Below are 18,193 nucleotides of genomic sequence, written 5' to 3' on the forward strand. Positions count from 1 at the left end.
GCTTTTAATCCCAGCATTGGGAGGCAGAGGCAGGCTGATCTCTGTGAATTTGAAGTCAGACTGGTCTACAGAGTTCCAATTCTGTATTCTCAAATGGTCAGGCCTCCCTGATGGCTCTTACTTACTAAGCCCCAAGGAAGGTACTGACAGATCAATGCAGAGGGGAGAGGACAGGGTCTGTGAATGCAGGTGAGACAGGATGATAGCCTGGACAGCACATGGGCAGGCTCCAAGGCCACTGGCAGCCAGACACAAAAACATGAAGACGTGCTTGGCTGTAGTCTAAAAGTATAGCTGCGAGGGCACTGCCAGAGGACTGGCTGTGGTCGTGAGAATGTGTGTCACATCTGCTTCCTGCTAACCTCTTCCTACCCCTGCCCCAGAGCACAGAAGTGGCGTATCAGTGAGTCTGCGGGAGTCAGTGCAGGAGAGTGGTTTCCTCTTGCTTCACAGGTTTTACCCACGGTTATAATTCTGAGCTGGTGCAGCACCCTTGCACACAGCTCACAGTGACCCTTGGGCCCTGCTGCTCAGCCTTCTTGCATATTATGGGAGGATGGTGGTCACTGTAAGCCACGTGGTTTTCACATTAGTATCATTTTATGAGAGCCTCTGTCTAAGCATCTTTAGCTGACTGTGTAAGAGAGAGAGAAAAGGGGACTAGTTCCCAGAGAAGACAGTCTGGGAAGCCGAGCAGACATCAGAGCAAGATGGAGTGCTCCTCACTCTACAGCAAAAGCCCAGACTGACCTGAACCTGGGCTGAACTGCTGCTCAGAGCAGTCTCCCATTGGATGTGTTCTGCACCTTGGACCAAGAGGCAGGATCTACTTCCCTTCCTGTGGGGCTGAACTGTCTTGTGGCTTGCCTTGACAGTACCAAAGATGGAAGTAAGGGGCACTAATTTGGGGCTAATCCCTTGAGGAGACTGGGAGCTTCTCCTGGCTCCCATGGAGGCAGCTGGTGCTCATAAGAGGGTGCACTGAAGCCGGAAGAGGCAGCTCATGTCTGTAATTCCAACACTGGGAAGGCAGAGGCAGTAGTATTAGTGTCAGTTCAAGATCAATTCAGGCTACAAAAAAATAAAGTGAAATAAAATAAAAAATAAATCACAAGGATCTATGCATGACCAGAGAAACCATGCGGACAGAGATGCACAGCAGTGAGAAGCCACCCAGGGTATCACTGTCCTAGATGACACGGTGGCAGCACAGGAGTTCGGCTGAACCCAGGCCCAGGACAGAACTGAGGAATCACAGGGGGTGAGGTAAGCCATGGCACCGGGTGGGGCAGCAAGACAAGGTCTGGCTGCTCTGACTGGCCATCCTCCAGTGCACCGCTTACTAAAACCAGCCCTGGGGTCACTGTTTGCTCACGCTAGTAAACCAACTTACTAAGAAATTACAAGTAGGAATCGTAGCTTCTAGTAAGTTGAACCAAATTGTTTAAAAGTGCCTTTTCTTACAAGATATAGGTGTGGATTAAGAACCTGGAATGCTCTGGAACAGCAGTATACAATATCAGGGATCATTCAGATTAACATCTGCATATGTATGAGCTATATTTTGGGCTATGATTCAAGCTAAAACCAAAAATTCAATTACTCTATGCAAATACTCTTGGAAAGTAATGCTATGTAGTATTTTTAGTTGGAGACAGTCTCTCTTTAAGCTATTCAAGCTGGTATGCAAGTAACTATTAGGTGCAAATGATCCTTCTGACTCAACCTCCCGAGGAGCTGCGACTGTAGACAAAAGCCACCATACCTGGCTACTCTTGCATTTTAACTATGACCCACAAGTCAAGTGTGGAATTTTCCACTGTGGCATCATGCAAGTGCTCAAAATGTCAACTGTTTTCTCTTTCTCTCTCTCTCTCTTTGGATTTTCGAGACAGGGTTTCTCCGTAGCTTTTTGGTTCCTGTCCTGGAACTAGCTCTTGTAGACCAGGCTGGCCTCGAACTCACAGAGATCCACCTGCCTCTGCCTCCCGAGTGCTGGGATTAAAGGCGTGCACCACCACCGCCCGGCTCTGTTTTCTCTTTTTTGTTTTTTCGAGATGGCTCAGCTGTTAAAGACTCACAACCACAAGTATTCAAATTTTTAAGTATGTGGATTTCTGGGTCAGGATACTCAACATGCACAGGACTTCCATGATCCGGGAAACTCTGAGCTGTTTGACTCTCTTCACATGAAACAACGACAAAAGAGCCAAGCCAATCAGGGATTCTAAGTAACATGCTTGCTTTGGAGCACACATACATAAAGATAAGTATAGAAGAGATGACCTAAGGGAGGAAACACAAAAGTGCCAACTGCACCCTCATCCATTTGTGAACTGTGAATTGTGGGATGTATTCGAATGAGGAGCTGAGCGCCCCAGTAATCAAGGTAAGCTCTCTACCGCAGGAGGCATTTCCACTTCCACATGGTAGGCGCTAACGGATTTGGGGTTCTGCTGCCTGACCAAAACCACTAGTCCTGAGGAAACAAAACACTAGAGCCAGAGCTGAATTTCAGGGCTAACAGACTGGAATTTAAGTTGTACCCATTCTGTGTAGAGAATGACATCAGCTGAGCAATGATCTTGCGAGAAAGCAGAGCACCAAGAAGTGAAAAACAGGAGCTGACATCACTCCCTCACTATAATCAGGGCAAGTCAGGGCTGGGTTGGGCTCCATTACAGAAACATTATATATTAGGAGGAACCTGGAAGGGGCTCAAAGGGAAGACACATGGTGAAGGCCCCAATATCACAATGTGCCATCAGGCAAAGGATTCGACTGCAGGGATACACCAGGCCTAGAAGGACCAGAAGGGCCACATAGGCTGCTCAGTCTCACTGTCTCAGCTCACTTTCAGTCACTGTGGGGAAGAAGGACCAGGCAGGCATAAGCACGCCCTGGCCCCATAGCTAGATTGTATGAAACTTACTTTACATCAGATAGGTATCATACTGTTTCTATCACTGCTAAGATTTGCTACTTTTAGGCTTCCCTGGAATCAGATATCTGAGAGCAGAAAGTCAACCCAAGAAGCCAACAATTACAAGATAACCAAGAAAGCTACACAAACCAGGCTGAGCAGTGACACACACCCTCCACCTCAGCAGAAGCAGGAGGATATAGGCTGGCCAGGGCTACAAGGTGAGACTATTCCATAAAAGAGCTACACAGACTTCCACCAGCACCCATTCTGTAACACTGCGCCACTGAGGCTGTTCCTGGGGAGGAGGGGCCATGTCAGCAAGGGTGAACTTTGCTTGGGGAAGCAGGTCTGAGGGCTCAAAGCAAGGCAGGGCAGACAGGACAGCCTGGAATGACACACGGCTGCACAGCCTGAGCGTGGGCAGAACCTGGAAGCACAGAGGTAGCCTAGGAAGCGGTGTTGATTAGATAGCAGCAGTGGTACAAACCATGTGAATGTAGCCCTGACTCATCTGGATCTCTATGTAGATGAGGCTGGCCTGAGCTATGACAATATTTCTGCCTTGACCTCCCAAGGCCTGGGAGGCGTGAACCTTCACATGCACCTGGGATGTTAGACCTTAAGAATCATGAGGCGTGGTCAGAGATGAGACAAGGGTGGGGGTCATAGCTATCAATATACTTGAAGGGTTCGAGATGTCCTTTCCGAGCTAGAAGCTGATAGGACAGGTTTGGGTGTATAGGAAAGTTGTCCTGCTCTGTCTGCACCAGGGCTCTCTCCTCTCTCTGCTTGATTGGCCCTCAAACTCAACTAATTCACAGATCTTCCCAGGCAAAGGCTGACTACTTCCTTCCCTCTTCCTGTCTTCCTGTGACTGAGCAGCAATAATAAGGTAAAAAGCAGGTGAATGGGTCAGGGTCAGCCCACCCACACTCAGGACAACTGGATAGTTCTACAGGAACTCAAGCAAGGGTAGTGTGTGGTAAGACATTGGGGAGGAGAAACAAGGGTGGACTAACAGAACCGAGCAGTCAAAATGCACAGAGAAACACAGAGGGACAAGGTACAGTGTGGTGGTGTGGTAGGGTCACCTGCACATGACTAGCACACTGCTCAGCTCCCCTCCCCTGTCTCTGATGTGACAGCATTGAGGGTGGTTAGCAACCACACGAGGACTTACCTATAAAATATATTATTTATCTGTTTCCTGATGTAAGCACGCAGACCTAAGAACTTCCCATAGATTCTGTGAAGGGTAGTTTTTAGAAAATCTCTCTCCCGAGGATCCTCGCTGTCAAAGAGTTCTAGAAGCTTTAAGAAAAACATAGCACTTAGTGACAGTGACCATCCTGCACTTAAGGCTGCTGAGGAACACCTGGCTGGAAACTCACCTGTAATACAAACTTCTGATCAATATATTTCTTTGCTATATTGGGCTGGAAATCTGGAGACTCTAAAAATCTTAAGAAAAATTCATAAACAAGCTAGGAGAAAAAAAAACAAGGAGTCAAATAATATGGCACTTCATTAGTTGTATTAAGAACACCTCAAATTCAGTCTTTATTTGCTTGAAAACACTAGACTTAAAAACACACATGCATTCAAAATTAATGCTGAATTGTGTGGCTTAACATAATTATAACTGCTGATGGAATTATTTATTTAGTGAGAACCACAGACTATCTCTTAAATGGCACACAGTGCTTCCCATGGTGCGCAGTTGTGACACCTGGGACCATGACTAAGCTTGGGGGTGGGACCTGCAGAATGCTATCTACATGTATCATGGAGTTCTAAGGGGACAAGAACTTAAGGACTGCCTGGGAGAGGAACACAAAAACTCACACTGAACCACAGCCATTGGGTTCCCTTTGTCAATAAACAGCACAGTTGGCTGGACAGCATGGATGGTCTGTCCTAAACTGTGTGGAAGGGCAGAACATTTGGCTCCTCCCTTCTTTTCTTTCTTTCTTTCTTCTTTTTTTTTTTTTTGCTTCCTCACCAAGGACATTTGTAAATGCTCTGCTTGGGCTGGCCTCATAACCAGTCAACCTTGTACCTCACAGGAGTGTGGGGAACTATCTGTTAGGGATTTGGGGCTATGCTCCCAACTTAACATATCATTTGTCAGCAAGGAGCCCGGGATGCACAGGGACATTAGGTTAAACGCATTCACTGCAAACTGCAAGTACACCTGGGAAATGCTCTAAACCTTGACTGAGAAAATGCCTTCGTAAGACTAGGCCGTACACAAGCCTGTAGAGCATTTTTTAAATTAGTGATTGATGAGGAAGAGCCCAGCCCATTATGGGTGGTGCCACCTCTGGGTTGGTGGTTCTGAGTGCTATAAGAAAGCAGGCTGAGCAAGCCATGATGAGCAAGCCAGTAAGAAGCTCCCCTCCATGGTTTCTGTATCAGCTCCTGCCTCCAAGTTCCTGCCCTGCTTTGGGTTCCTGTCTTGATGTCCTTTGATGGTGAACAGTGATGTGGAAGCCTAAGCCAAATAAATCCTTTCCTTCCCAAATTGCTTTAGTCACGGTATTTCATCACAGCATCTCTAACTAGGACAAAACCCAAATTCAATGTTATTAGAAATGCTAGAATCATCACTGAGGACAAAGAAATAAGTCTGTAGCTTGTGCAATGGGCTTTCATAAAATCAATCAGTCAGTCAATCAATCAATCAATCTCTTTCTTTTCTCCCACCTCTCTGCTCTGCTAAAAAGAGATTCCTTTAGGTCAGAAGCCTGTTGGTCAACAGTTAAAAAGAGGCCCTGGGCCACTACCCACATGGCATACACCATTCTATTAGGGCTGGTGCCAAGTCCAGTACCTGCAGATGAGGCCAGGCTGCTTCTAACGTTGGTTCATCTTCTTCTGGGTCGAATTCTGCTCCCGTAGGATTGGAGGAAGGTGGCAAGGTTCGAAACATGTTAACTGCAAACTAAAACCCACATATTCCATGATCACAACCAGGTTACTTAAGTATTATCAAGAAACTTTCCAAGAAACACTAAATAATCCTAGCGATAGATGCTTCCTATTCCAAGCTGTTCTTTTTTCTTAAAATTCAGAAGAGGTGTGGGTCTCCAGAGAAGACAGGGTCAAACCTGCAGCTTGAAATAGAGCTTTCTGGGTACAGAATCAGCAAACGAACTGCTACAGTCACTGTGACTCTCACCTGTCAAACTGTCAAAGACAGCTGACCCCAGTCGATGCTAAGAGGTTAGCGCTGACTTAGGAGACTGTTACATCCAGTGAGTCAGCAAGTAAAAAGCCAGAAAAGGACACGATGACGAAGACCACAGAAAAGACTAAAGAAACAAGAACACTGGGAAAACAGCAAAGACTACATTGAGCAGGGTCGGGCCCATAACAACCATAGGAACACAAGACAGATAAGTGACTTCTGGGGCAGCTGGAGATCACTTCTGAGACAGGTTTGCTCACTAGCGCAGGGAAGAGCTGATGGAGGAGAGTGTGTAGAGGAGCCGGCTGGCTAAGCAGAGCCCTTGGTCTGTCTGGACCTGCACAAAACACTTGGTTGGCCAGTGATAGAATAGCAAAGTCTAGTTTTTCTAAGTAATTGACTTGTAAGGTTTTTTTTTTTTTCAATAAGCAATAGGTTTAAATATGACCTATTGTCTTTCACCAACTATGAACCCACCAAATGCCAGTCATAGTCCTGGGATCTGGTAACTGGCTTATAAGTGACCAAATAATACTTATCCCATCAGGAGGTAAGAGGCTGGGAGATCTCTGTGAGTTCAGGGTCAGCCTGGTCTACAAAGCAGTTCCAAGGCAGCCAGAGATGTTACACAGAGAAACTCTGTCTCAGGGGAAGAAAAAAAAGTCCTTGTCCTAGATGATCAAAACACAGATCCAAACATCTGACATAAATACAAATGCCAGCTCTAGGAAACCTCCTGGGAGGCTGGCGAGCCGTGCAGTTCAGAGGCCTATGACATCATGCAAATGAATGCTTGATACTTCCCTGTTCTTCCTTCTTTTCTTTGTAAAGATCTCTTTTCATCTTAAGTGTTTGAATATTTCGCCTGCATGTCTGTTATGTGTACTGTGTGCATGCCTGGTGCCCGTGGAAGTCGGAAGAAGGTACAGGATGAGCTAAAACTGAAGTTACAGATGGTTGCAAGTCATTATGTGGGAGCTGGGAACTGGACTCAGATCCTCTTGCAAGAATAGCCAGTGCTTCTAACAACTGAGCAATCTCTCAGATCTTTTTTTTGGGGGGGGGGTGGGATAAGAAAGGGTTTCACTGTGTATTGCAGGCTGGACTGGAACTCAAGATGTAGCTCAGGATAGCTTCAAGATTGAAATCCTCCTGGCCTGGCCTCCTAAGAGTCAGGATTATAGGATATGTCACCAGCAGCAGCTACTTCTTTCTTCACTGTCACTACACCTATCTTGCAACCTGTGGATTTTGTATGATGTTACCAGCAATAAAAGTGAGGAGTGCAACTTCTATGAAGAATGACACGAAGGAAAAGAGGCAGTAAAGGAATGCAAGGAAGAAGAGATGGCTGGAAACTCAGAAACAATGTAAACTGTGAGAGGAGGAAAAGCGTAGATGTTCAACTCCAGTGCTCATACAGAGTATGCGTGCTGATTTCTGTCTTCGGGGGTTTGGAGATCCAGGGAACGTGCACAGGGCACGGTGAGACCTCCAAACAATGAGAAGAGAGACAAGCAGACTCATGGGACATTTCTCAGCAGATGGGGACCAGGACAGGCAGAGCTTTCTGAGGTAACACACTTTGAAGCTCCAGGATGAGATGAGAAGATGGGATGAGCCTAGTCACACACAGCTTGGGCAGGCCACCAGCTCCTCCCAGGGCCTGCCCAACAGTGACAGACTGACCCTGGCCTCCCCGGCTGTGAATGTGTTGGGAGAAGAAAGTTAAAAATTGAGTCCTTTGCTTTAACTGACTTTCACTTCTCCTCAGGTGGAGAGGAGCTAAGGGGACTTCAGAAATGGAGACAGGCACTTTGCTCTCAGGTAGGTACAAACTGCAGGCTCTAGCAGGTGGCAGCTCAGGAGCAGAGTCAGCATAAGCAGAGCAAGCTGGGGGATCCAGAGGAAGATCCTGGTGATGCTGAACTCTGTCCCACAGGCATGGGCACACCACACAGGGAGGAACAACACACTGGTGGAGGCTAGAGGTAGTGATGGAGCAAACAAGCAACTGGTCACTGCTCAGAGAGAGTGAGAGGGCCCCATGGTACACCATTCACAGGTGAACCCCAGGAAAAGGTACAGATGCAACCCAGATGAGAGCTTCGAGTTCGCTTACATTCTACAACTAAAGATGACACAAGTTATGTAACTTGTTCCAGCAGTATTTAGGAGCGGTGTGATGTCACAGGCCATAAGAGGGAAAAGGCAGCTTCTATCATCATTGTGATCTGTCATCCCAGGAGTTCCCGCATAAGGAAACCTGGCACCTGGAACTCCCAGCCACCTTCTTACTGCACCATGATACACTGACAATGCTCCTCCTCAGAGAAGGTCAGTGAAACGCTAATGCATAGTGGGGGAAAGGGGCAGAGGCAAACATACAATGTGACACCCCAAGTTATACTTGGGTTTCTAATCTGGTAGCATTTTTTTTAATATAAAAACGTCAGGAGCTAAGTTTGTGAAAGGACACAGATTGAGAGGGGCAGTGGTACTGATGTCACCTCCATGCTATGGGGACCCATGGTGTTCCGAGCAATGGAACCAGGGCAGAGAGGTTCCAGCAACAGCATCTATGACAGGGATGGATGGCAAGAAGCCTGAGGTACTATGTAGAGTCTGCCAACTTGTCATGATCTTCTAAATGGAATGTATATATCCAGACATATGGAGACAGGGACAGATGACAGGGCTGGGTCACATGTGGGAGGACAGCACAACACTGTGAACAGCCCCTCTCTGTGGTCTTATCTAGAATCAAAACAGTAATGGACACTCTGCCTGGGCCTCAGTTGTGCCATCTCTGAAAAGGGCAAACTCTTTCTTCACGCCAGGCTACTCTGAGGGACACACAGTGTCCGCAGAAGCATTCTGGAAGCTGTAACTCTTTAGTACATCCCAAATGTTTTTCCTGTAGACATGAAGAGCAGGCTTGCAAGGGTACATGTTTGTGTATGTGGTCCACAAAGCTCCACCCGTGCCATGACGTTAACTAACTGCAATACCAGAGAGGACGTAACACTCCCATTTTCCTTAAGTCAGCCTTGCAGATCTTTCTCAGATTGTCTTATTGTTTGATTTAAATGTAAGTCAAAACAACCTGCGAAATAATTTTAAAAGAGTCTTTTGTTTCGTTTTTCAAGACAGGGTTTCTCTGTGTAGCCCTGGCTATCCTGGAACTCGCTATGTAGACCAGACTGGCCTCAAACTCACAGAGATCCGCCTGCCTCTGCTTCCTGAATGCTGGGATAACAGGGAAGTGCTAGGCTGATATGTTTCATCCTCCTATCCCAGACTCTGCAGCACTATATAATACTCCAAGAGAGCGAGGCAGAACCTTGTTTTGCTTGACTCAATCTCACCTCCTTTTCCACAACCAGAGCAACCTTCAAACAATGTAATTTCCCTCCAAGTAGATGCCTACAAGTGGCATTTAAAAATTTACACTTAAAATTCTTACATTTGAATAGCTTTTCATTTTTACAATCTACTCAAATGCAGTTGAATGTCTCTCTTTTTTTTAAAGATTATTTATTTATTTATTATGTATACAATGTTCTGTATGTGTGTATGCCTGCAGGCCAGAAGAGGGCACCAGACCTCATTACAGATGGTTGTGAGCCACCATGTGGTTGTTGGGAATTGAACTCAGGACCTTTGGAAGAGCAGGCAATGCTCTTAACCGCTGAGCCATCTCTCCAGCCCCCAGTTGAATGTCTCTTATCTGAAATGCTTCATATCAGAGTTGCGTGTATTTGTCTTCTAAACAGCTGTGGGATAATGCCCTTGTATACTGGAAAGATTTGTCACTTGTATTGCATTAATAAAATGCTGATTGGCCAGTAGCCTGGAAGAAAGTTTAGGTGGGGCAACTAGACTAAGAGAATTCTGGGAAGAGGAAGTCAGAGATGCAGTCAACGTTCAGAGATGATGAGAATGTCTTACTAAGAAAAGGTACCAAGCCACGTGACTAAACAGAAACAAAAATTATGGGTTAATTTAAGTTGTAAGAGTCAGTTAATAAAAAGCCTGAGCTAGCCGGGCGGTGGTGGCGCACGCCTTTAATCCCAGCACTCGGGAGGCAGAGGCAGGCGGATCTCTGGGAGTTCGAGACCAGCCTGGTCTACAAGAGCAAGTTCCAGGACAGGCTCCAAAACCACAGAGAAACCCTGTCTCGAAAAACCAAAAAAAAAAAAAAAAAAAAAAAAAAAATGCCTGAGCTAACAGGACAAATAGTTTAAAATTAATATAAGCGGACCGGGTGTTAAGACAGAAACTTCTGTCTTAAACTGTGGAGTTTTTTTTTTTGTGTGTGTGTATGTATATATACACATATATATATATACACACATATATATACATATATATACACACACACACATATATATATATACATATATATGAGCTATTCTGGGTGGAATACAGGTATAAAACCAAAATTTATGCTTAACATGTACATTAAACATATAACGAAGTCAAAGTGGTGTGCACCTTTAATTCCAGCACTCAGGAGGCAGAGGCAGATGGATCTCTGTGAGTTCAAGGCCAGCCTGGTCTACACAGTAAGTTCCAGGACAGGCTCCAAAGCTATACAGAGAAAGCCTATCTCAAAAAAAAAAAAAAAAAAAAAAAAAGTCACAAAAAAAGAGAACCCCCTGCCAAAAAAACCACAAAAAAGCAAAAGCAAAAACAAAAACCATATAACTTGGAGGTAAGTTAAAAAATATTTTCCCCATTAATGTACTTAATTTACACATTTATACAACATTTTTAGTGGGTTGGGGTCAAGTGTAAAAATTTCCATTGAGGTATACGTTGGTGCTCAAAAATTTAGCATTTGATACATTTTTGAGTTTGTAGTTTCAGCTTGCAGATGTTTATTCTGCATGCTCTATTTTCTTAAAAGTAAGATTTATTTGTTTTATGTGTATGTGTAAGTGCCTGAATGTATGAACTGTATACCAGTATACCCTGTGCCTGTGGAGGTCAGAGAAGACATTGGTTCTCCTAGATACGTAGCTTCAGACAGTTGTGAGCCTCCTGGTGGTGCTGGAACTGAACCTGGGTCCCCTGCATGTTCTAAAGCAATGATTGAACATATCAGGGAAATAAAAATTTACACAATCTTTATGGAGTATTAAATAAAGGGAATGTAGTTGCAAAATTCTAACAATTTTTTTTTTGTTTTGCTTTTTGTTTTTAAAGATAGGGATTCTCTGTGTAACAGTTCTGGCTGTCCTGGAACTCACTCTGTAGACCATGCTGGCCTCGAACTCATAGAGATCCTACTGCTTTTGCCTACTGAGTGCTGGGACTAAAGATGTGCACAACCACTGCTATTCTATGGCTACTGTACAACTAAATGTGCAGTACAATCTTACTTCTGATAAGCATGGAACAGGACACTCACTTTAGTGTATGGGTTTAACATTTTTTAGTTTAAGCATAGAAGATTCATACATGACAAGTAATTCTTAAGTCAGTTCAATTAGTGTAAGTTTAAAAATAATGGAGGAAGGGCTGGGGCTGGGCTCAGTTGGCAGAGTGCTTGGTTGGAGTGCACAAAGGCCTGGGTTCCATCCCTAGCATATCATACAGCAGAGCATGGGAGCACATGCTTGCAATCCTAGCACATGGGAGGTAGAAGCAAGTATGTCATAAATCCAGGGTTGTTCTTAGTTATGTAGCCAGCCTGAGCTACAAGAGATCTTGTTTCAAACAAAACAAAACAGAGAACCAAACCAAAGCAAGTGTAGGCTGAATATGTAACTGCTTGGCAGAGGACACTCATCATGCACAGGCCCTAGATTCCATTCCCAGTACCGTAAGAAAGCAAAGTGGATCAAGAAACATATCCTAAGTTATTTACCATGAGCCAAAGGTTAGTTCTAAGTAGATGTTATATTCCCAAATGTTTAATGCTCACAAATTTCAAAACACAAAAAAGCTGAAAGTGTGGTCGAGTGGTTACACCTGTGTTCTACCACCAGCATTCTAACACGTTTGCTTTGTCTAGCAGATTGATGTTTTCATTGGGATAAGATTTGAGGTGGTATAGGAAGGCTTCAGAATATCCCAGTCAGTACACTCCACCTCCCACACGATGTAAGGAAGTGAGAAGACTGTTGAGAGCTTGGACTCCCACTCCCCAGTCCTTGCCATGCCATCCCTATATGCCAGCTGATGCACAAAGACAGAGAACCAGCACTTTATGCAACTGTCTTTAATCCTGCATCCTCGTGCTCCCTGAGGGGTCCACTGGGGATACAGCTAAGTGTCATAAGGGATGGGTTTTACTCTACTGTCCCAAAGACTAAACATACTGGGTAAAAATATATGAAAGTACATTCTTCTGATCCTAGCAGATGAGGGGAGCCCTGTAACTGCCATCAGGTACTGCCAGGCTGTGGAGTACAGAAAAGAATCCAGGAGGAGCACAGCAGTTTGGGCAGTGGAGGGACAGAGAAGGTTCCATCATCGATTAGCACAATATCTCCTGGTTTTGGTGGATACAATGTCTGGGTGGGTTGAAGCCTTCCCCACCACCAACAAGAGAGCCCAGACAGTTTCCGACGTTCTTCTCCGAGAAATCATTTCCCGGTTTGGAATTCCAACCTCTCTTCAATCAGATAATGGCCCTGAGTTCACTTCCCAGATCTCTCAAAACCTGTCCAAGGCTCTTAACATTCCCTGGCATTTTCATATCCCATACCACCCTCAGTCTTCAGGTAAGGTAGAACGGACTAACCATTCTTTAAAAGACGCCCTTGTAAAAATGTCCCAGGAACTTCACCTCGACTGGGTAAGACTCCTACCTCTGGCCCTCCTCAGGCTTAGAGCCCTTCCAAAAAGTCCCCTTTTTATCTCACCTTTCGAACTCATGTATGGGCGGCCCATTCTAACCCCCGGCCTCCCACCTAAAACCTCCCCCCTTCCTGATCACCTGCTCACGCCACTACTAAGCCATCTACGCTCGCTACTGTGGGATTTTACCGACCACTCATTACCTCAACCTTGTGCTAATCCATGTCCACCGCCAACTAAAATGGGAGATCAGGTATTATTCCCCCCCCCCAGGTCAACGTCCCTCACCCTTTTCCCCTAAATGGCAGGGTCCCCTCAGAGTAATTTTTTGACTCCCACAGCTGCTAAGCTCGAGGGAATTCCTCACTGGATTCACCTGTCACATCTTAAGCCATTTACTCCTCCAGCTCAAGACGATCCCTCATACACGGTAACTCAGACAGGACCTTGTTCTCTTAAGTTCCAGAGGACTCCAGTCCAAGGAAAGTAGAGGTCCTATCTTTCACTCAACCCTCTTGTGCCAACATATTTTCCTTTCTCCTTTTTCTAAATTTCTGAATAACCACTCAGCTGTCGTTACAGGAATCATCATCAGACACGGAGCCAAAGATTCAGGTGGTAAGCAAATTCTTAACAAAGTTCCTTGACACAACAGGTTCGTCACTGACTGCAGCAGTGTCTCCCGGATGTTAAGGTAATGCCCAAAACATCATACATGGTTAAGAATTTATTACTTTTAAGACATTTCCTTTAAGCTCCAAGAAGCCATCCCGACCCACCTGAACGAAGCAGGCCCAAACGGATCATTAATGGAATAAGTACCATTCAATTTTTTATCATTCTTAACCCCAAACCTCCTAAAGCCCCCCACCCCAAATCTCCCCTTTAATTTCCCAAAATCTCCTCTTTAATTTCCAAAACTTCCTCTTTTCTTCTCTACTAATTTTCTTCTCTATTAATGCGACTTTTGTTTTCTAGCACCTTAACGACTACCCAGCTACCCAAAAGCCAGACAGATGCGATTTCTTCAATCAGCCACCTCAGAACGTCAGCGGACAGGGCATGATCAACAGGACATCACCAGGACAATCAATACTCCCCGGATCCCTCAGACAGATGCGATTTCTTCAATCAGCCACCTCAGAACGTCAGCGGACAGGACATGATCAACAGGACATCACCAGGACAATCGATACTCCCCGGATCCCTCGACGCCCAAAGTCAGCAGGAAGCAGTTATGAGAGACCAGGCTATGCCCTTATTCCCTACCCATTAAGACTCTCAACCCACCAGATTTTTAATAAATTAAAAAGGGTGGGAATGTTATTCCCCAGAAGGCCCCTGAGCGTAGCTCGCCTGGGGAACTACATTTCCCAGGAGCCCCTAACGTTCCACACAAAGGCTGCATAGGCACGCACGTGGGGGACCCTTTAAAAGGCTGGAACGCCGTCTGTTGGCTCTTTTTCCCCTTCTCTTCCGCATGCCACAATAAACCTCGTGTCCTCCTTTTGCGGCTAAGAAGACTAAGAAGATGAAGAAGAACAAGACAAGACAGAAGAAGAAGAACAATTACAAAGCAATCTGATGTGAGAAAACCATCAGAGGCCATGAAAACACACAAGAGGATTAGAGATGGTCCAGTACAGTTGGCCCTTTACCTGTGGGCTCCACATCCTTGGATTCAGTCAACCAAGGCTCAAAAATATTTGGCAATAAAATACTGTCTCTGCTGCACATGTAGATTTCTTTTTAAAGCCATGATCTAAACAATACAGTATAACAATTCATTCAGGAGGGCGTGGTCTATCATACCATATTGGGATAGACGCAATCCACAGGGTCTCATCCTCTGTGAAAACAAAAGAAGACCCTTTCCAAAGCATCATATCCTTAGACCCAAATTCTGAAGTCATACCCTCATGATATCCGTTCTGGTTCCACTTGGCAGCCCATATAATGAAATGTCTCTCTGTAGCATTTGCACTGTAGGAGATTTAAGTATTTGGAGATGACTTAAAGTAGGAGGTACTAAAAGTGGATAGGAAGACATGGTTATGCCCCTCATATAAAGCACTTGAGCATCCTCAGATGTGCAAATCCCCTTGAATATTGAGAGCTGACTTTACTAAGGGAGGCTGGGAGATTGGCTGCTTCAACCAAGCAGATCAGGGAAATGCACAACCCATGGAGCCTTGAACATCAAAAGGACCTTCCTTGTCTTGGTAATGGAAAGTTGCTATCCCTGGGCTAGTATGGCTCAGGTGCTTCCTAATGCATCTTAAAAACAAGTACCAAAAGGATGTAACTACATCCATATGACATAATTGCATCTCCAAGTATGCCTCAAAAACATTAAAAGGAAAATCATAACCATACAGGCCTCAATGGGACAAAATCCACAGTTGCACATAGCTAAAGATGACCAGACAGGTAGAAAAGCAGGGGATTATGGTTTACAGAGAGAGAACAGGCTTTTTATCTGAATGGACCTGACTGATGTGAGTATCAGCAAACAGTGGTGTTGAGGATGCATTGTGTCCAAAGCTGAGGTATAGACAAGATACAAATCCACCAGAGATAGTGACCACAGTGGAGAGACGAGAACTACAGGGTGGAATTAACAGATGAGAGACCACGGGAGAGACTGGGAGCCTGAAGACAGAAATGAGCAGGAAGCCCGGGAACAGCAGAGAGCAAAGAAACAGCACCAGTGGGCTCAGGACAGCTCCAAGAGTCCTAATGTGACACTGGGATCCAACAGATGGCAGTGTCTGAGAACAGACAGCACAGTGGAGTCCGGAAACAGACTAATTGGTCAGCGGATATACAAGGGTCAAAGCTGTTCTATGGAGACTGGCAGCTTCTTTATGGATAGTTCAATGTCCATATGCTGAAAGAGCCTGCAGTTAAACAGACTGGAAACCTTAAACAAAAACCATGAGGAAAACCCTTCTGAGTTCCTCCACCATGACACCACATTATTACCAATTAGTGAGTCAGAACTGACTGCATCTAAATGAGGAACAGAGTTCTTGGGTGCAAACATGTGCAGGCCCCAGAATCCATCAACGTGCACCAAGTATACGAACACCTGTGTGCAAAGCTCTATAAGCACAGCAGCTTTATCGTGGTCAAAGCTGAAGCACCCCAGCATCATCAGCTGGGGTGGGGTAAGCACTTGCATAGTGAACAGCAAGCAGGCATAGGGAATTAGGAACTCAACAACAAGATGAATCTCAAACACTTGATTAGCAACAGAAACCAGACCCCAGTGGTCACATCAGGATGGGCTCCCTTCCCTGACATTCTGGAAAAGACCATGGCACACAGGTATGTAGAGAGATTAGAGACTATCACACAGTTTTAGAAAGATACTCACTAGGCCAGAAGCTCCTGTAACGTTCCCATCTCACCCCTCACCCCCGCCCAACCCCAGTCCTTTTAATCTCTTCACTGTGCTCCCAGAGCAAAAGAAACACCCAACAACTCTGATGGCCTGAGCGGGGTTTGCTACGAAGACCAGACCAGCTTAAAACACTTGCTGCCGTGTATCTTCCTGCTTGTGCCTCCCGAGCACTGGGATTGGAGGGGGAGCCATCATGCTGGCTATTACCTAACAACTCCAGAGCTTAAACACCTAGCTTTACAGAGATGTCACTCACAATCAATTAACTATGCATTTGACACCCTGGACATGTTCCTCACAGAGTACCTGTGAGCCCACATATGACAGATAACAAACTCATTCATCATCCCCAAAGGTTCCTCAACAGTCTTCTCAAAAACTAAACAAAACAAAACACGAATGAATTATTTGGTTAGAAATGGGAGATGGACTAGGGGAAGGGTAAAGTGAAGGAAAAGCTGAGTTGTTTTTTAAATTTGCTTCATTTGTTATAAAACAACCATGTATTTCTTTTACTACTTAAAACCATCAAACAAGGAAAAAATTTAAAATTATAAGAGCAGATCTCTAAAAATGCTGATAGTTTCAAAGTTAGCTGGCCATTGTCATTCAGTCTTCTTTAACCCATGTTACTGTAAGGCTGGTAAAGTAAAAGCTATGAAGTAAAACGGGCCACATGATTTAACGCTCACTTGAAGTAGGTTTTAAACTATCCTGGAAACTTCACTGGAGACTATCCTTTTCTTCCCAGCTCTAGATGCTCTTTCCTTTGCCGCAGCAGACTCATAGCCTTACAAGTGCTCCTTTCCACCCTGAAACAGCAGAGAAGGGTGTCCAAATCAGCCCTCATGTGGCACCCAAGGTGAGTGTCCTGGGACGTGCGTACAAACCACCACAGCTTTGTGCCAGTACATCCTGAGGACACCCTGTAAGCCGATGTGCAATCCAGTGTGCAACAATGACTAAATTAAGCTCTAAGATAACAGGATGAAAATTTCCTGAAAACCCACGGGAATCCCACATAGGCAGTACCGCCATCAGGCTACACAAGATGATTGCTTTTAGCTTTTTTCTTTTTTTTTTGTAATGTGTGGGTTTTTGATGATAATAAATGTGGTACATAATCATTATTAGAATGTTTTAAAATCATCAAAATATATAGCCAACAAGAATTCCCAAGGTCACACTCTCCAAAGACAGGTATTGCTAATAGCTGGGGCTGCACCCCCTAGATTTATTTTTAGAGTCTATTTAAATAACTCAGTCTCTGGTATGAGTGACACTTTTCTGTTTATTTCGTGACTCACCTTCTCTTTGCTATTTTGATTTCACCCTTATGAATTTATTTCTATGTCACAGACATAAAATGACACTTTACCCCACGTGTTTTTAATATCCCACTCACCACTTAACCTAATCTGACTGACTTTCTGAATAGTGTTGCAGCTTAATAGTCTAAATACAAATAGGCAACAGAAAAGTTGGGCCGTGGTAGGCCAGTTTGGGAATGCTTGCCTGGCATGTATGAGGCTTTAGGTCCAATCCCCAGTACTGAAGCCACAAAAATTAACCCCATTTCAAGGTATCAAAGTCTGGGGATGACAATTAAAAATAAGAGACTGTTGGCTCAGTGATTTAAGAGCACTTGTTCTTTCAAAGGACCCGGGTTCCCAGCATCCACATGGAGACTCACCATGTGTGTGGTGCACAGACATACGTGCAGACAAAGCATGCTTTTTTTTTAAAATGTGCTTCATAACGAGGGATGAGGGGGAATTCATTATCTATCACACGTAGTCTCACAGGTACACTGTGAGGAATGTGTCTACAAAAAATATTTGTGAATAAAATAAATATAAAA

General features: G+C 44.8%; 1 protein-coding gene across 10 annotated transcripts in view; it reads right to left on the reverse strand.

The window, feature by feature from the left end:
* Positions 1-18,193, reverse strand: part of Ppp2r5c (protein phosphatase 2 regulatory subunit B'gamma) — a 135,619-nt gene that overhangs the window by 30,719 nt on the left and 86,707 nt on the right. For all 10 annotated transcript variants that reach the window (XM_057783167.1, XM_057783166.1, XM_057783169.1 and 7 more), the window contains 3 exons: positions 5,760-5,870; positions 4,318-4,410; positions 4,107-4,237 (listed from right to left, as the gene is read on the reverse strand). In XM_057783167.1, the coding sequence (XP_057639150.1) occupies positions 4,107-4,237; positions 4,318-4,410; positions 5,760-5,870 (335 nt within the window). The remainder of the gene's footprint in view (positions 1-4,106; positions 4,238-4,317; positions 4,411-5,759; positions 5,871-18,193) is intronic.

Source organism: Chionomys nivalis, chromosome 10 (genome assembly GCF_950005125.1).
Source record: "Chionomys nivalis chromosome 10, mChiNiv1.1, whole genome shotgun sequence".
Classification (NCBI taxonomy): domain Eukaryota; kingdom Metazoa; phylum Chordata; class Mammalia; order Rodentia; family Cricetidae; genus Chionomys; species Chionomys nivalis.